Below are 20367 nucleotides of genomic sequence, written 5' to 3'. Positions count from 1 at the left end.
CAGTTCGGTAAAGTCGGTTCCGTCTGTGCTAGTCTGCGCAGTGCGCACCATATATTGTACCCTTAGAGAAATACAGTATATTCTCTAAAATTGTACCCCAATCAGTCTAATCGTAAGGTCTAAAATCGTGTACAGCCTTATTTTCATACACTGTAGAGGATATACTAATGGAGATAGCTTCGCGTGTACAGAAAGTGTATCCGTAGGGGTGCGAGAGATAAGTATATGTCGGTTATAATCTGTCTCTCTCGCTCTAAATCTGATTGGACGATACGTTTCCACTCAGCCAATCAAATGGAGAGTGAGAGAGATGGAATAGCCTGATATATATCTCGTCTCACTACTTCGGCTGCATTATCCGCGAGGTCGACGGATGGGTAGCTCTACTGATAGTTTAGCCGTCGGTCAACGATCAGTTCAAGGCATCTGTTCGTAGCAGAGGGCGCTGGTATCGCAAGGATGCACAAATCGCTAGTGGCGGAAAATATTTCATGGGTCAGCTTTCTTAAATTTGAACGTTACATGGTGCACCACTGCTTATCGGATACTCTCGTTATCCGACGAGAGAAACCTGTAGTATAAGTTCTATGCCCTACCACCATTCCAGACAGCTATAGCACCAACCCACAGCAACTTGCGTAGCCATGTTTGTAGTACAGTTTCCTTGGGATTGTTACAAGTGCTGTGTTTTTTGATTATTTGCATAAGTGCTGTGTCGGGAGACGTGATAATCTTTTATCCTGTGTCGACTACTTTCAACCAGGATTAATTGTGAGTACCAAAGCTGAACATTTTTTAGCTTAATTGTAATCTTTAACAATAAATTTTATTCGGCGAGACTTCGGAAAGGGTCATAAAATTTTGGGAAGAAACTTGAATGTCTCCACTCGCAGCCGAAACCGTGTTAGCGGTTTCCATTATTAAAGAAATTCATTACCTCGTGTTTTCAGTTTCTGAAAAAGAGAATAACGATTGCTCCACTATAGGGAAATGGGTAAACACCGCAACTATTGCTCCCTGCCACGGACATGTCCGTGGAGTACACTTAATAATTACACAGTTTACCTAAATCCTTTTCCAATCTGTCACAAGTTCTCTCGTCGTGATTGATTAGCTCCCCGAATGTGGTTGGTCCCATTTTTAGAAAGTTGCAACAAAATTTCATACGTTGAAAAATCAGTGTTGGAAAATTTACAGAATGGTTACAACATCGATCCCGTCCCCTTATGGAGTTGTAAATTTGATTAACATAGTTTGCTTGCGGTTTTTTTTTAGGTTTTTAAAATTAGGTACCTGCAATTGTAACTGATACGTCTTCCTTCTTCAGACACAGATAGTACGTGGAAAATATCGGTCTCACTCTTGTTTCTATTACGTTAGTTGAAAATGGCAGTAACATGGCAGCTTAGCGCCTATACTGCTCAAAAACAAAGTCTATACGTAAGGTAGTATTTGTTGATAAATACTACATATTGTTAAAAATTTACCGGAAATATTCATAACGATACGAAACACATCCCAGAGTTTGTTTCATCACATATTTTATACTTGTGATAAGTTATTTCTATTGATTTAAACGTGCTATCTAGCAGCAAATTATCATTTGAAAAACCCATTAGCCCTTTATACCATCACTTTAATTGTGCCGTCGTAATATAAGATTAATTGATTATATACTTCATTAGATGATTACTGATTTCAAGCGACAATTGGCGCTGATGTTTCGTTTAGAATATTCATCAATATTAGTGAATCATATGTACAGAGACGTCGGATTGATTCTGACATACCCCAGACCACTGGGGTAGTCTGCTACTGCTTGTCTAACATGCAAAATGAATGCCAACAGTGGACTTGAATATGTCAAAATCAATCTAAAGGTCTGTACATTCAATCAGCAATGTATTGTCTATATTTACTAGTAATATTAAATATGCGTGCGCTACTATGTAACAAGAATTATCAATTTTATGAGAAATGGAAACGTGAAGTTTATTTCTCATCATAGTTTTGTTGCCTGCAATGATTTTGCAGATGTATTCACAATACACATCTTTGGCTGTATTGTCCTCATTATTCGTATATAGCGCTGCAATATTTGGGTATCTAGAATTATTTATAGTCGTGAAATTGAAAAGTATATTTACATGCAAAATAACCCGTCATGCATAGTTTGTTTTGATGATTCAACCAGTCAGGATAGCCTGTTGGTCTATCGTTCAATTGATATCTCTCAATTACAGTGGTTTTTATATGTAATTATCGTACATGTAAATTTTTAACCAAAACATTTTAAATGGATAATTGATATGCATGTGTGATATCTGAACATCTTACCTTTTCGTAAGCCACTCAAGTTGATAATTCGTACTTTTGAACTGAAATTCATGTGAAATATTGAATAGGTTGTTTGCTATTTTATATTTCGTTGAAGTTTCTGTAAAATGGTACTTGAATAATGTTTCCTCTGTGCAGGAGATCAGAGTAATTGTTTGGAAACGTGTGATTACTGTTTGGATAGTAATAGAGTTAAATAATTGAATCAACAACATATTTGCATCTTGCAGATGCTTTGAGTTTTTGTCAAAGTGCCATATGTGGGGATCCTGGTTTTTGTTTGGTTGTTTGAAATTCCTTGAATGGCGTATTTCGTTTATGAATTCAATGTTTATTTAAAAATACATGTATTTCTTGACAAATTCAGATACACGACATTTCACGACCAATGAAAACTTTTATTGGTCGAGAGTTTTTACGGGAAAACCTATTTGATTTATGATGTTAATATGTGATTAATCGTACACAAAGTTGTATGTAATTTTGTAACAAGCCTTTTCTCCCATCATAAAATAGCATCCAAACGGAAAACTGCGGTTTAAAAGTCGACATGCAAGTCAAGTAGCAAGCTTGTAAAAGCAAATGCTAAAAAGACAGAGGGTTTCAAAATGCAAAATTGGAACCAATGGCAAATGCCGGCTGGTGCCATGTCAGCACCAATGCCTCCCACACCAGCTGGCTTCACTGCACCAGGAGCAGATCCTATGGCTATGATGCAGTCCTATATGCAATATTATAACCAGCCAGTAAGTATATTATCTCACTCGTGCCTGAAATTTGACAAATTTACTTGTACTTGCCCTGTTTATCCAAAAATAAAGACCCAAATGGTATGCGAACTTAAATGTGTTGAAAACTGTTAGAAATATTGCACAGGTATACTCATATCAAGCATTTGCAATAATTGATTATTTATGAAGATCAGGCATTCTTCAAGCAAAGTGAAACTTTTTGAAACCGATACACTTTTCTGCCCTGGGTATGAAAAACAAGCTCTTAAACTGGTATTGCTAATCAGCTCTTGTGTTTGAGGAGGTCTTCAGAAAGGCTCACCACTAATCAAGTCAGATGTGAGGGCAACATTGAACTGTCTCAAACACAAGATCTGACTATCAATATTGGCTTTCCCGGATGTTGATTCACACACGAGTAACATTTAAAGAATTTCGTAATATGCTGTAATGAAATTACTTTATTCAAATTTTTCATCGAGATACACCACTTTCACAACATAAATTCATAACTGTTTTTGTCTAAGAATAATTGTTTGATTCATCGTTTGCTCTGTACACAATGCCTTTTATTTCTTGAAAAAATCGCATATCCAAGGGACATTACCGTGCTGAAAATACGTTGCCATATTATCTCATTAAACGTCTAAGGTTTCCTTTGTTTGAACCACTTAACAATTATCTTTGGACATATTAATGTGCTACAGTTTCACCATTAATTTTTGATCACGAGTAATTCATCAAAAAACCTTAATCAGGCTCCAAGTGGCTATACTGCTGAACAATGGGCGGCTGCTCAGCAGCAAAATTGGACCCAGTGGCAGCAGTGGCAACAGCAATTTCAACAATGGCAAGCACAATATGGTGAAAAGGTAAGGATAAATTTTTGAAAATAATTTAATACACGTCATATTGAATGAGAACATCTGAAACTTTCATTTAACTGGATTGTTAGCTATAGATGAAAATTGATTAGTGAGAAGGGGGTAGGTATTCATATGGCATGGATTTTTTTTAGTAAAGTTGCCTTGAAGATTTCTAGATATTCACAATTCTTTTTTAACAGATCACTACTTTCAAGGTTTCATAATCATGAAGTTTAAATTCTAGTAAATTTGAAAACTTATCATTTAAGGTCATTTTTTGCCAGACGTCTGAAGAGAAAATAAATTTGAAAGTTGAAAAATTTTTGAAGTAGACTTGATTAGATTGCTGATTGCTCTGACAAGGATATACCTACTTTTCCGCGATCCACTTGAGTGTGAGTGAAACAAAAATTAAATTTTTTTTTCCATTCTAAAAAATAACTGACATTGGAGTCTTTAACGCTACTCAACAAAGAAGAAACTGCATACTAATCAATTACCTACCACCCTTCACCCATTCAATTTTGATTTATAGAAGTTTTCAATACCACTAACCATTTTGAGATATCAATGTACAACACTTTAAATACCTTACGTAGATAAAATACATATAATGTTTTATACTATCGCTAGTACCATTTCAGCAACTGACATGTGTTTTCCAATTCTCGTACAAACTTCATCATTTCAATCATCATTTTTTCAAGGGCTCTTCTCTTACTATGAAATAATTCTATTCTGTACCTATTTTTTCAAAATTTCAAAGGAATATATTTTGTGTTAATCATCACACAGATTTAGAGTTTAAAATGTTCGATCAGAATGTATGAGTGCGTAAATATGAGTGTGAGTCTCAATTTTATACCTAATAACTTTGATAATGCTTGGATTTGTTTCAGTATCAAGAGACAATGAAGCAGTTATCGGCTCAGGGTTTAACCCTGCCAAATGTAACACAGGCGCCGCCACTGCCAAGTTCACAACCTCTCCCTCCCCTTCCTAAAGAAGAACATACAAAACCTCCTTTACCACCAGATAACAATAAACCATTCCAATATGCGAATATGCCTCCCCCACATCAAAACAATCTTCCATTATTTCCAGCTAAGTCACAAAACTCTGATTATAGCGCTACAGTTGCTCCAAATTATTCGCAAGCACCACCTTTACCCCCAGGGCAACCACCCCCACAAGCGCCAAACCCTCAAGAACCACAGGGTGTTAGTTTGTCAGGTGAGAAACGAGGTATTAATGCGTCAGATGATTTTGGTAGTGCTAAGAAGACCAAACTTGAAGAGGAAGAGTTGACAGAAGCGGAGAAAACGTTTGATGCTCAGTTTAAACAATGGGAAGAACAATTCAATAAGTGGAAACAACAGAACGCGAATCACCCTGATAAGGTAGGTGATTGTTTAAATCACTTATGCTACATTATTTAAGAATTATTCTACATTACCAATTAGTCTGCTAAATTCTTCTAGTGCGCATTAAGATAAAATAGAATAAATCTCTGATTTCATAATTAATCAATCCGATTTATCATCAAGCCAGTATAGTATATGATAAACAGTATAATGATTGAATTTAGGTTTGAATAGAAACGTGCTGACAGAATGTAATTGATTCAATTTGTAGAAACATGACTAATCCAAGTTTTGATAACCCAAACTAATCCTTTCTTTTCAGACACAATATAAACAGTATGAAGCAAAGTGGACGTCATGGCGGGAAAAGCTAATCGAACGTCGAGAGCAAATGCGTAAGAAACGTGAACAACAAAAGCTGACATCGAAGGTAGAATCTGAGAAGACGAAAAATATTCCTGGAGGTGACAAGATATTAAACATCTTATCAAGCAGCGAAAATCAGGGTTTGATTAATAATTTACTAGGAATTGGTAAAACCTTAGGGCTGACTGGGAAGCAGGATGCAGAAAGTTCTTCGAAGTTACCGGGTAACACGAGTACTGTAGCACCTCCGACACAACAACCTACTATGCCGCAGCCACTTGCAATGATTGCTCCAACTATGACAAGCAATATGACACAAGCTGCATGGGCTGCGCAGCAGTGGGCTGCTCAATATAATGCTAATATAGCAGCCCCAAGTTACGGTGGTTTCCAGTTTCTGCCAGGAATTGCTGGTCCAGCTATAGCTGGACAGTCTCCTCAAGTTCCCCAATTACCTCAAGTAAGCCAAGGGGTTGGCAATGACTTTTCTCTGCCTCCTCCAAATCTGGGAAATTCAAGCATGAATTTTTCTCAACCACCACCAGGATTTAGAGCTAATGATTCAAGGCAAATGTTGGACTCGGGAATGAAACAAAATGACCGTAATATCCATGATAGACCTCCGCCGTTATTCGGTCCGAGTGGTGACAAAAAAGACGGTTTTGGGGGTAATGAACAATTTTCTCAAAGCAGTGACAATTTACAATCTGTTACTAATCGTACTGATGAAAAAGGTGATCGTTTTGGTATGAGTGACCGCACTACTTTAGGAAGTCAATTCTCAACAAGAAACAATCCTTATGATCGAGACACACAAAAAAGTGAATTTGGCATGAGTAATCGTCTCGAAGGTAACCAATTTGGATCTGACAATGAGCGTTATAATCAACCAGCCGATCGATTTGGTACAATTAGACCAGGTAGCGACTTTGGTACTAATGATCATAGTGGTCCAGGAAACCAACGTCGCCAGGAAAATGACCGCTTTAGCACGAGCGAAGACAGAGATTCAGGAAAAAACCGTTTCGGCCTCAGTGAAGAGCGAGATTCAGGAATCAATCGTTTTGCGAGAGATAATGACACGTTTGCTCCCAGTAGTGACAGATTCAGCCGCAATGACCGCATTGGTTTGGGAGTAAACCGCAGTGGACATGATGACAGTAACTTTGGTCTAGGAAGTGATCGTTATGGGTCAAATAACGATCGTTTCGGATCAGATACTGATCGATTCTCAGCGAAAAATGATCGCTTTGGATCAGATGTTGATCGGTTCTCATCGAATAATGATCGTTTTGGGTCTAGTTCACTTGGCGATCAGTTTAGGGCACTGTCTAAAGACAGATTTGGAACTGGTTTGGATCGTTTCGGTTCTAGTAATAGTCTTCGGGGATCTAGTAATGATCGTCTAAGCTTGGGCAATGAAAGATTTGAACCTGGAAGTAACCGATTTAATGATAGGGACAATTTCAATAAAAGTTCTACCTTTGGAAGTGATAATTTTGGTCTAGGAAACGAACGTTTCAGCCGAAATGATCGATTAGATATTTCTGATCCTTTTGACTCCAAAGATCTTAATTATATGAATGATAATCGGCGTGATAGTTTTGGAGATAATTCTAGAGGATCGAACAAAAATGTTAGGCCATTTGAAGCTTCTGATAATATCACACCAGAACTGAGAAAACTTATGGAAAAACGACGGGCTGCTATGGATGTTTTCAAGCCAAGGGATGATGTATTTAATCCTGTTAGACAAAATAGTATTGGTTCACTCAGTGAGAGCTTCAAGAAGATTACAGGAGAATTACCATACACATCGAGAAATCTTGGCGATATAGGAACAAAAAATGTTGGACTAGGACACAGAGGTTCCGAAAATTTGATGTCCCGTGGACCAGGAGATTTTGGTGCCAGAAGTTTGGGAACACTCCATAGTAATAACAACTTCGGTCCACAGTCTTCTAGAGGTATAGAATTTGGTACATTCGTAAGTTCCAGTCTGGATAAGCTGAAACCAAGGGAAGAGTTTGCACCCTCAAGAAATGAATTTGCTCCTCCCAAAGCTGAATTTGGTCTACCCAGAAATGAATTTGCCCCTTCCAGAAATGAATTTGGTCCTCTTAGAAATGAATTTGGTCCTCCTAGAAATGAATTTGGCCCCCCTAAAAATGAATTTGGTCCACCTGGAAAAGAATTTGGTCCACCTGGAAAAGAATTTGGTATTTCTGGAAATGAATTTGGTCCGCCAAGAAGTCAAGGCAAATTTGGACCTCGAGGGCAAGAGGATCTGGAACGTGGAACTAGAAATGATGAATCAACAGTCGACCAGTCAGGAGATTTGGGTTCAAAGGACAAAGAAAGTTTTAAGCATCGGGATAAAGGTGGAGCTATGAATGAGCAGGCGGAAACTATTTGTAGATCAAACAATTCTGAGCAAGGAAATAATGCTTTGGAAAAGGATCAAATTTCGCAACTTGAGCTTCCAAGCAATATTTTACCACTGGAGAAACCACCGTGGATGGATACTCAATTTTCAGAACAGGATTTAAATGACAATGTAAATGCTGGTACCAATAATAATTCCGCTAGTCAGAATAGTGGTCTTGTAACAAATTCGGAGAGTTCAAGTCAAAAAGATGAGGAAAAAGCAGCAAAATCTCCTTCTAAGAACGTAGTTCAGGAAAGTGATAACAAGGATCAAGACCAGTCAAAAGATGACAATGATAAGCCTACAGGGGCACTTGATGAGGTAAAGACTGATGGAGAAGATCGAAATGCTTTACCTTTCATGGGTGAAAATGATCCAAAACCTGAAGATTTGAATATGGAACCCCCGCCAGAACTTCCTAATCTAGGACCTTTGACAGAAACTCCAAATATGCCAGCATTCAGATCAAGTGAACCAAATTGTGACTCGAGTGTCAACTCATCCGGTCCTAGACCACCACCCTTGATCCCACAACGAGGACCGAATCCTCTATTTTTCGATGGTCCAGGATCATCAAGCGGTCCATTCAGACCCGGAGCCCCTAATATTGACCAATTTGGACCCAGGGTTCCAAATGTAAACCGTTTTGAATTCAGAACTCCTAATGATAGACAATTTGGACCTAGGGGTCCCACGGACAATCCATTTGGGCCACGAGGTCTCCCGTTTGGGTCAAGAGGTCCGAGTGATACTCCATTTCGCCCCAGAGGTCTAAACGACATTCTCTTTAGTGCAAGAGCTTCAAATAATAGTAATTTTGGTGCAAGAGGTCCGAACGATGCTCAGTTTGGTCCACGAGGTTCTAATGATACTCAGTTTGGTCCAAGAGGTCCAAACAATACTCAGTTTGGTCCAAGAGGTTCAAACGACGCTCAGTTTGGTCCAAGAGGTCCGAACGACGCTCAGTTTGGTCCAAGAGGTCCGAACGACACTCAGTTTGGTCCAAGAGGTCCGAACGAAGCTCAGTTTGGTCCAAGGGGACCAAATGATACTCAGTTTGGCCCACGAAGTCTGAATGAAGGACCCTTTGGGTCCAGAGGATTAGGTGATGGTCAGTTTAGATCAAGAGGTTCAGACCAATGTGATTCAAAAGGTATCCATGACAATCAGTTTAATGCACCTAATCCAAGAGGTCCAAATGATAGTATACTAGGAGGTCGCTCAACTACTGAGCAATTCAGTCCTATGGGACGTGGTTTCTCTGGACCAAGAGGGCCTGGTGGTGGACCATTTAGTCAACGACTACCAATGAATCCACCATTTGCAATATCCAGAGACTCCAGTGATGGACAGTTCAGGCCGAGAGGGCCAAATGATGGAAGCTTTGGGCTACGAGGTCCAAATGATGCTCAAAGACCAGCAATTCCATCTCTTTTGGGACTTCAATTTGATAAACAACCAAAATTTGATCTACCACATGTGTCTGGCAATATTCTTAATCAAGGTGGTAAGGACTTTGAGTCAAGCAGTATTAATATAGATGAGACCAAAACTGTTGATAGGCGAATATCTGGAATTGGTGAGTCTGATCCGAAGGTGCGCATGCCAATGGATCAAAGGTCTAAGTTTGGTCCAGGTGTAGGATTTCCACAGGGTAGGCCTACAGGTGTGGACCACAGATCTTCATTTGGCCAAGGAGTAATGGAACCAAGATCACCATTTGAAAAAGACACTCCAGGTGATGGAGGACAAAATTTGCCTTTTGCGCAAGGCGGACCAATGAATAATGAACAAAGGCCACTCATTCGGCATGGTGGATCATCGTCAAATCCACCACATTCTCAAGAAAGCCCAGAGCAACAACCATTCATGCAGGGTGGTCGGAGAGGTTTGGAAAAAAATCCTGGCGCGCACGGTGGGTCAAGTAATTTTGATCCCAGAATGGAGGGTAACGTTATAGAACAAAGACCTCCATTTGTGCCAGATGGACTAGGGAGTTCAGATTCTAACATGACACGTAGCAGTGAACAGAGATTAGGATTTGATCCTGGCTTACGTGAAAATAAAAACAACTCACAATTTGACTCAGGATTTCGTGATAGATTGAGTGATCATGATGATCGCCGAAGACCAGCCCCTGGTTCAGGCATTGACGAATTTTGTGTTGGAAAACAATTTAATTATAACCATGGTGGAAGTGCAGTGAATAAGATGATCACTGAAATCATACCTGAAAAAGTTATAGATTATGGCCACCTGACGAAAGCTGTTGTACACGAGTACATAACTCCAGTTGAGACATTTGATTATGGTCATGGTAATTTAAAACCTGTGGTGCCTGAACATGAAATAATACCACGAAAAGATTTCCAACATTGGGAGGAAACCGAACAAAGTTTGAAGGAATATGATGAAAGGTTGAGATTATTTGCACGTGATCATGAATGGAAAGGTCGAGGAAAATTACGAGATGATTTCAAATTTGATAAACCACATTTAAGAGAATGTGATTGGCCCAGGACAGACAGAAGATCTTTTGAATGCGATGATCGAAGACCATCCGACAGAGACTCAAGAGCTAGGAGAGATAGAGATAACAGGGAAGATCGCAAGGAACGTGACCGTGAACGTGAGAAAGACCGAGGCCGCGATGACAGAGATCGTGATGATAGAGATCATGAATATAGACGTGATGTCGATCGAGAAGACCGTTCATGGAAAGACGGAAGTGATCGTAGAGGTATTTCAGCTTATTTGTTATATTTTTTTGTACTATTCGATTCAGTTTTTATTCTAATTGTTTCAAACATAATATTATAGGAATTAAACTTATTGTTGATACAAAATTCAATATCGTTTTTGTTTTTCATTTCTTTCAAATGACGTGTATCACGTTTGGTATTTACAATTAGTAGAATCGCTAAGAAAACACTGTTTGAGGGAGTATCTATTTACTTTGTGAGCCTATAAAGAAGCAGGCACTGCAGATTGGCTCAGTGAGTATTTACGAGATGGGAAAGTACTTTTTCAGGCCTACCATACAAAAAAATATTGGCCTTACTCCTGATTTTGCAGGATATTCAAGGGAGGGCTTCATCGGCCAAAGCAGTTACATGAAGCGTAGGTCGCAGATAGCTGTCGATTTTTTTCTACGTGCATTTTTGTGCTTCAAAAAATATGCCATGGAGTTTGAAGAATTAAAAAAATATTTAAATCCCGCCAGTTTTCTATATTCGACTTGAAGCAAGATATCAAAAATCTGAAACGACTGTTTGTTTGTAATAGTGAATTGAACTTGCATCCCAAATTTCAACCAAAAATATTGAAAACTGTAGGTGGAGATACACATTGAAGGATCAAAAATTTCTTCTTTGAAGATATTTTAATGTTACTTTTTGTTGTATACTATTGTTGATTTCATGTAAAAAAGGTTCTATAATGTTAGTATCACTGTGAATAGTTTTGGAGATATGGATTTTCAAAAATAGATTTGGCAATTACTACTTATAAATCAGTTTTTTCACAAAAGACTAAGAGAGAAAAGTATTTTATTTACTTCAATTTTTATTTATTTCAAATTTATTTATTTATTTATCGGTGTTTGTGTAATTTCAACATGTTTATAATGTGATATAATGAATAATAAATTGTGTTACTTTTAAATTCATCTTTAAATTTGCCTATTTTTTTCAGTCAATAATATGATTTTAAAATATCAAAGTTGATACAAAAGTTTTATTGAACCGCCTAAATTTTTTTTTTTTTCACTGTGTAGTGAAAATTGTTTGAGTAAACAGTGTTTACTATACGTATATGTATTGCAGTAGATCCAGTGGAGTAAACGTATACCTCTCAAAGTATTCACAGTAAGTATTAATAACATTGTAGGACTTTTTCTACATGAAATTGACTACAGTTTCCGAAAAAAAAGTAACATTAAAAAATCTACAAAAAACAACATTATGGATACTCCAAAGTGCATCCCCTTCTACAGTTTTCTATATCCTTGATTGAAATTTGGGCACATTCAGTTCATTATTCCAAACAATCGTTATAGATTTTTGATGTCTTGCTTTTCGGTGAACATGGAAAATGGGCGGGGTTCAAATATTTTTTTACCGCTTCGAACTCCATAGCATGGTTTGCGGAGCACAAAAATACACCTGCAAAAATAATCGACAACTATCTGCAATCAATATAACTCCTTTGTTTGATGGAGCCCCCCTTAAGAACGCCTGACGCGTACTGACTGTTTGGAATTAAGTTAGCAAAATGTGATATTTCTAAAATTGGCAAATCAATTTAAGATTTTCACTCAACTAGTATTGTGAAATTAGTTGTACATATCTGTTTTTATGGTGGACTGTATTTTTAAATTCACGAACTAATTCTTTATTCCACTTATAGATAAAAATCGAGACACAAGTGACAGAAATGACCGAATGAAAGTGGAACAAAATAAAGAATGCAACAGAGATGACGACAGGTAATTTGATCAAAGAGCACCTGTTGCTGAGAATGCAATTACTTATTGAGTTACTAAGCGATTAGCCTTCACAAATTACTTAACAAATGTATCGGAAGGTGAAATTTTCAAAGATTGCTTGATGGATTGTGATACCAGTATTACTTTACATGTGTTCATATAAAATATTATATTTTCACTGTTGAAGCTTGATGATGTGTGATTATCACAAGCTGAAACCTGCTGTCTAGATTTAGAGTATAATTCTTATTTAACAAAATCTGTATTGTGAAACATTTCTATTTGAAAATATGTGAATTCCACTAGATCTAAGGGCAACGTAAATCATCCGGATCACCAGAGTAAAAACAACGCTAATACTTCTCAGGAAACCAGGTATGCAGCTCTCTCTCTATCACTATTATTATATTTAGTAACAGATATGATTATGCCAGTATTAGAAGTTTTGAGGACTCAAAGTCAATGATTGTGCGTCTGAGCCATGAGAATCAATGGAAGCAGCGTTTAGCTTCCGCATTCACAGAATTTGAATGCAGTGATTTTTTTAGAATGGCTATACAAGACTGTGTATGGGTAAAGATTTGATCAGAGATCAGGAATCCATAGCCACATATTTTTAGTCATTTTTTAGGGTTGGCGGTAAATAAAAATTCACAGTGAATATAGTTTTCATGAGATTATGGATTTTCATAAGAAGATCTTTTTGAGTTTATATGCAATCAAACATGAGTTCTCCGAAACTTATCACAAAAATATTTTGAATAGGTTTTATAGTTCTCGCGAGAAACTTGTTTTTTTACCTTGCTAAAATGTCTTTGCAATGAGTTTTGTTGGAATTGTGTATCGTTCCATATAAACTAAGAGATCTTCTTAGGACACCTTCTTGAAAACTAGACGCTTGAAGAAATTGCACGAAATTAGTCCTATACATTAAATCGTGGGGACATTGTCTGCGACAAGATGTTGCGATTAGTGGGCAACAGCTGATCGCTTCTCTTTGAAAAAATGCTACTGTTACTTTGTGTTTCCTATACCACCTAAAATTGTGTGATTGGCGGCCCAAAACTTTGTTGCGATGTGCAATAAAGCTACTTCCTGGTGTGTGTCCAAGAACTGACTATCTTGTGTTTGTGGATAATCGATGCAATCAGCTGCATGCCATTTACGATTAAGAATAGCGTGAAACGTCATTATTTAATTCTTAGGAATTTATTTATGACTCGCTTCTCTGTAATATTTATTGCCTCACAAAAATGATCTGAACTCTGTAGCTATTGGTGTAGTTTGCCATGAGTGACACACATTGGTATTTGTGCACAAAAATAATTTACATATGTGGTCCAAGCTTGACAACTTGCCATCGCTTTCACATAATTTCTGGAGCAGGCAAGTTGATCAATGCCTTCACGAATTGGCTTTGTTGACAATGAGACTCCTGCAAACATATACATTCTGTTGCCTCAAAAGTTGCCTCAGAATTTCGCGCAAACAGTATAAGTTATCAAGTATCTACCTTATTAATCGTTTTGAATTTAGTATAATTTAGTTTGTTGGGAGCAAATGACAATCGCTGTAAAGATCTGTATATTCAGTAGTGAGATGTACTGTTTGACAAACAAAATGTTTAGAATCAATCCACCCACAGTTTAATATGATCTTAATTGTATTATCAGTAACATTTACATACAACATAACGTGTTATTAACATGTCATCGATTAAAATTCATATTCACAAATGTTACCTATTCTACAGGTAAGTTTGATATTAAACTGTATTTGGGATTATTCTAAAATTTTTGGTTTCATCAGTGTACGGCAATCACTGAAGTATAAAAATACTCGAACACGCAACACCAGTCATCAGAGAGTGACGAGAGAGAGAAATCTGGGTGTGTTCTATCTTTCTTTCATACAGTTGAATCAAAAAGTATTATGCATATATTAGTGAGCAGTACGTGGGTAGCCCGGCACATTCACTATAATCATAATAGGTTTTTGGACAGACTGTATGTACCGTATTGTGATTGCACATTGGTTCTAAAGATATGAAAAAATTGACCCCGTACAACTCTCTCTCAGCTTTTTCCCACACTCTGAATATTTACACTTAGTGCACGATCCTGTATTATATTTTACTGATGACAACATAACTGATGTCTAAAACACATACACTTTCAATCATGCTTACTTAATGAAACCTGAGTTAGTTTATAATGTAATTAGTAATAGATTTTATAATTTGATTCATCTTTTTGATGGATGGTAAACACTTTGCGCCTTATTCTACTAAAAATGGATCATTGAGACCACTAGACAGATAAGGTAACTTGTTTAAATCGGATACTCATTTTTCTGCATTCATATCTGGTACCTGAGATATGGTACTTACACAAGGCGGTCTCATGATTGACGTCCTCATGCATACTCTCTGCAGTACATGCAGGATGAAAATATTGTTGCCTTGGCGCTTTTTTTCCTGAAATACCGTTCGATGTTCTCTGTGCATTATTTTCTTTATGGCTCACAGAATACAATATTCCTTATTTTGGAATATTGATTCAGCTCCGTTATCCAAATTTGTTTGAAGTACCTAAATTTATGGCAACTAGATTACGTTGCTATTTTTGCCACAATAGTTCCAAATCAAAACTACAAAATGCTTTGGAATAGTTATGTTGAACTACCTATTTCAAGACTACTTATGTGTTAAGTACTACACTTTGTGAGCTTTTACGGGATTTACGTTACTGCGAATTGTTTTAGCTCTGACAGATATGTCGATGAACAAATTTATTTTATCGTAACAATAACATAAATTCAGTGGAGATACATGGTAAGAGTTGTGAAACAAAAGCAAATTCCAACATTTTACTGAAGCTGAATCATACAGATGCGTTCTTGAAAAAATCCTTTGCCTGACACTAGTACCTGTAGTGAGCACTTTTCATTGAATCAACTATGCAGCAATCAATGTCAGTACGGAAATACTGACATTGTCCAGCATTATCATAGTTTCTGCTTAATTTATAGCTTGATTATAAAATTAGTGGTAATCTTATGCCTGCAGTACAGTTATGTGCTAGTAAGGCATTTGAATTAATAGACCATTGTATATTGCAAACATCCTATTTTTCTGCTATCGTGAATCAACAACCCTCTCCTTATTGGTATTAAATTTTCTTTCAGCCTGAAGGTTGATAAATGAATTGAGTGTATAATGGAGATGTTAATGTTTTTGAAAATTGCTTGTAAGCGTTACAATAGTGCCTCACAAGGACTTCCATCTTGTTCCAGTACTTCAGAGGCTAAAAATGATTCTACGGAGACCACTTCGACGAAAATGGAACTGCCGAGAATGCCAAACTACACCATGGTTGACGATATTTTATTCCAGCCTGGACGTCAGACTAGGCCACCCAAGATAGTGATTATTTTGAGAGGGCCACCAGGCAGTGGGAAGTCATTTGTTGCTAAGCTCATCAAGGTAATGTTCATATCTATGGTAAAAGTAGTGCTTTTACAGTTGCTGAGTTGAAGCACAATTTGTTTTCACCTCAGTTTTGTATGCAAAGGATATTGTCAGTAGACTGTTCTTGTACATTTATCCCTATATGAATCTCTGTGGTTGATCAAATGTTACATAATTCTGATACATGGATAATTGATTATGAAAGTTTTTTATACGCTTTTGAATTTTTGTAGGATAAAGAAGTCGAGCAAGGTGGTTCAGCTCCAAGAATTTTAAGCCTTGATGATTATTTTCTAGTTGAAAAGGAGAAAGAAACTAAGGACGATAATGGCAAAAAAGTAGTTGTAAAAGTATGTATATATTTAGTCTATAAGAAATTTTTCAGTTTATCCTAACATATTTTTTCAAAATTGAATTTTAATGGTCACAGGAAATGGTCTATGAGTATGAAGAAGCAATGGAATCCAGTTACCTGACATCTCTCGTCAAGGCATTTAAAAAAAATATTACGGACGGCTACTTCAATTTCATTATTTTGGATTGCATTAATGAAAAAATCTCTGATTACGAGGAAATGTGGAGCTTTGCTAAAACTAAGGGCTTTCAGGTACAACATATTAAGTTGAAAATTGGCAAATCATATCATGTGTCTTCGCGAGCTTAAATAAACAGATAGAATGAAATCAATGAAAAAAATAACTAAAGTCGTCTATTCAACTAATCAGGTATATGTATGTGAGATGGAAATGGATGTACACATTTGCTTGAAGCGGAATATTCATAATCGTACAGAGGACGAAATCAATAAAATCGTCGATTATTTTGAACCAACGCCTAACCACCACTTGAAACTGGATGTTAATGGGATGCTCCAGGAAGAAGCAATCGATGAGGTTTATCTTGTTTTTTTTTATAATCGTTTATGATACAGAGTCAAGTTAAAACACGCATTCGTTTAAATAATTTAATTATGCATTCCGTTTTCAACCGTAATTATAAAAAGATTTTTACGACCCTCAAATTCACATCCATTAGGTTCATATGGAAGATAGTCACCAATCACCCGAGGAAACTACCCAGCCAAATGATGATAGCCAGGATAGTCAAGACGAACAAGTTGTAAGTCCAACAGAACACTAAAATTTTATCTATAAACTGAAGTTATTATGAAACATTCATCTTGCTTAGGTTTTGAATGTATGGGAGTTATAAAAGGAAGTATGAGAAGCATAAACATCCATATAATATCTCCGAATTATTTCATGATTTCTTATAATATTTGAGCGACTTAAAGTACTGACAACAGATCTCAAACTTCAGTCTGAATCTCATATTTAATGTTGGACCTGGGCCTTATTTCCTTTCCACTTTAAAATCAGCAACTTATCAAATATTCAATTCATCGCACTTGAAGTATAGTAGTTTTTATTGCACTTTTAAAAATCGATGACAAAAAATATGCACGAGGCTGAAGCTAGTAACCAGAATGAGCAGGTAAACTTTCTAATGTTCATTCAAATGAGGTAATGTAGTCCGAAAATCTAAATTTTGTGAAATATCTTGAAACTCCAATACTTTTATAGAATTACGAGGATAGAAGTGAACTGCTTTTTTTCTCTATTTCCAAAAAGTTTTACATGTTTGGCTGTTAACTCTGGCTGCTAGTTTTAACTTCATAAAATACATGTGAATAAGAATTACTTAATTGCAAATGTTGCCTTTGTAGGCATGTAAAATTTCTTTAGTTATCTCTTCAGTTTCATCAAGACAATTTTCTCATGTTTCACTTGACATATACAGACCCTTAAATTGATTTTGATACATTCAAGGCTACTCATGATATCTATTTCCTATGTTAAACAAGTGTGGCAGCATACCACACCGGTAGCCTAGTCACTGTATAAGAATCAATCTAAGGGTCTGTACATATTCAATCAAGTTCATATCTCAATGTGTTTTAATCTGTTTTCATGGTAATACTGATTTTTCATTTTGGTTTGCTCTATCAACTATAGGGAATCAGCAAGTGGGAACAGATGGATGCCGATAATAAGTTAGGTGAGTGTGAATTTTAAACTCTTAATTTACAATTAGATGATTGATTGGAACACAAAATACAGTACTTGGAGAAATCATTTCTCATAAAATACGGAATTGACCTTTCAAATTTATTCTAGTGTATATCATACATTTGGAAAGTTCGTTGATCAACATTATCATCTGTGCTCAGCTGTATGACCTATATTTGAAGAGAAATAATTAGGAAAAAACTTTATGTTACACATGTGGTTAATCGAGTAGTGATAATTGGGCATGGTATTTTTGTGCAGATCGTCTAGATGGTTTAGCTAAAAAGAAAAACGAAAATCGTCCTCAAACAATGGAAGATTTCCTTCAGGTGCCTGATTATTATAATATGGAAGATACGTCAGGAAAAAAAAGAGTGAGTTTTCTTGATTTTTAAACATGAATAAACCAAATTATTGTCGCAATGATTCAATTCGACGAAATTACACGACGTTGTCTGGTCTGATAAAGGTACGATGGGCGGATTTGGAAGAACGAAAAGAACAAGAAAAATTGCGTGCGGTTGGATTCGTTGTAGGTCATACCAATTGGGACAGAATGATGGATCCTACCAAAGGACAGAGCGCACTTACACGTACCAAATACATATGACCCAAATTTGTTCCCAGATCATCCAGACAAAACAATTGACGTAACTGCACCTAATTAGGAGAGTAATAAATTTTGAATATATTAATTCAAATTTAATGAGACAAAGCAGTTTGCTATGATCCATTTTACCGGAAGACAAAATGAGAGTTTGGCAGGTACCAACGATTCAATTATAAGATAAACCCATTAAGACACTGAGAGTTGCACTACAATTCTCAAAGTGAAAAACAGATCATTTTTTTAATATCCTATACTTTCCGTAGCGTACTCACCCAAATTTTTTGCTGCACAGGTAGATTTGTGTAGTCCAATGCAATAGTTTTTTTGTTGAATTCATTTCCACTGATTAGGAAACGAATATCTGATAATAGATGGCAGATCGTAAGCAAAATCAAAGCTTTTCAGAAGAAGTTCATCCAAAGCTTATACAATCTCGTGCGATTAAATTTTTTATTTCGACAATTTTTGATTCAAGTCAGTACTGTGATTATATATCATTAATTTTTTAGTCACTGAGATTTGATTTTTGGTAATGAAGCCAATTATTTTTTAGGGATTCTGTGTTTCAGAATGTCAATAATGTGTCACAGAATCAAAATGATATCACAGGTACTATGTAAAGACTGCATATTTTTGAATCCAGTATTTATATTTAAACAATTTAGAATTTTTTTTGTATTTAGTTCATTCTTTCCGTTCCTTCTTAGATTTGACTTCTCGGTCTGCCTGTATTTGAGAGTTTTTGAAAGAAATATAATAGGTTTAGTAGTCTTCATCAAATATTTATTATGACATTAAATAATTGATCAACTCATATCTATTGTATTGTGCTAGATTATCGTGTGTCGATGCAAGTTGAAAATAATGAAACTTGTATCGAATTATTAATAATTGGTATTATAATCTAAAGTTTCATGCTTGTATTTTTCCCTACCTTATTTTAGTGTCACAAACTTTTCAATACGGATGTACCCTCCGAAGTTTGAATATAAATATTATGAATAAGGAATCCGGGAATACTTTGTCTTCCTAATCCGATACACCTATCGAAAAGAATATAGATCCAATCGTCATAGGTTAAATGTGTGAGAAATGTAAAAACGTCAATCCCAAAATAGTGTCACTCTAAACTTTAAGAAATTTGTTGCAAAAATTTGATCTATGTGAGATTTAAAATCGTTGCTAGCTGCTAATACTTTTATCGTTGAATCTTTTCAAAAGATTCTCTGGGTTGTTGAACATGTAAAAAAAAAAAGAATCACCAACCAGTGATTAAAGATATCATTTGATAGTTCCGTTTAAAATACATGTGTAAGTACTTGGATTGCAAACTTATTCCATTTGTTCAATGTATACGGAAATATAGGAAGCTTGAAACACTCGCACGTTCAGATTATATCATTGTCAAGATCATTTTAAATATAGTTCTGTTATTTATACGATAACTGTAACTGCATTTATGTAATAAAAGTTTTAAACGAATTAAGATTAAGTATACAGAGTTGGAAAACAAAGCTCTCCCGTATATTGATTAATAACTCTCACAGTCGTATTGATTAGTATTTTATAATTAATTTGTAAAGTAATGAAATTCTCTCTATTTCGAGATAGAAAAGAAGTTAAAAGATTTCAGTGAAATCG

At 36.1% G+C, this 20367-nt stretch overlaps 1 protein-coding gene across 6 annotated transcripts; it reads left to right on the top strand.

Moving 5' to 3' along the window:
- The first annotated feature begins 596 nt into the window (after positions 1-596).
- On the top strand, positions 597-20218 carry LOC124412874. 6 transcript variants are annotated; one of them, XM_046893063.1, is made up of 17 exons: positions 597-771; positions 2854-3083; positions 3827-3940; positions 4834-5334; positions 5621-5762; positions 5844-8766; positions 8797-10832; positions 12500-12578; positions 12885-12953; positions 15873-16062; positions 16281-16397; positions 16478-16654; positions 16773-16940; positions 17083-17166; positions 18063-18105; positions 18378-18490; positions 18586-20218. In XM_046893063.1, the coding sequence occupies exons 2-17, from the start codon at positions 2946-2948 to the stop codon at positions 18724-18726; spliced, it is 7035 nt and encodes a 2344-aa protein (XP_046749019.1). In that variant the 5' UTR covers positions 597-771; positions 2854-2945; the 3' UTR covers positions 18727-20218. The 6 variants fall into 6 exon arrangements, with proteins under 6 accessions (XP_046749019.1, XP_046749020.1, XP_046749021.1 ...); XM_046893064.1 differs by having other exon boundaries at positions 5621-7799; positions 7884-8766; XM_046893065.1 differs by having other exon boundaries at positions 5621-8766; positions 8797-8878; positions 8999-10832.
- Positions 20219-20367: the final 149 nt, after the last annotated feature.

Source organism: Diprion similis, chromosome 12, assembly GCF_021155765.1.
Source record: "Diprion similis isolate iyDipSimi1 chromosome 12, iyDipSimi1.1, whole genome shotgun sequence".
NCBI classification, from domain to species: domain Eukaryota; kingdom Metazoa; phylum Arthropoda; class Insecta; order Hymenoptera; family Diprionidae; genus Diprion; species Diprion similis.
This window is presented reverse-complemented; position numbering and strand designations above follow the sequence as displayed.

Coding starts and splice junctions, on each gene's coding strand:
- LOC124412874 (XM_046893061.1), top strand. CDS start 2,946: ATGCAAAATTGGAACCAATGGCAAATGCCGGCTGGTGCCATGTCAGCA. Junction 5,335..5,620: donor ACGCGAATCACCCTGATAAG/GTAGGTGATTGT, acceptor CTTTCTTTTCAG/ACACAATATAAACAGTATGA. Junction 18,491..18,585: donor ATACGTCAGGAAAAAAAAGA/GTGAGTTTTCTT, acceptor GGTCTGATAAAG/GTACGATGGGCGGATTTGGA.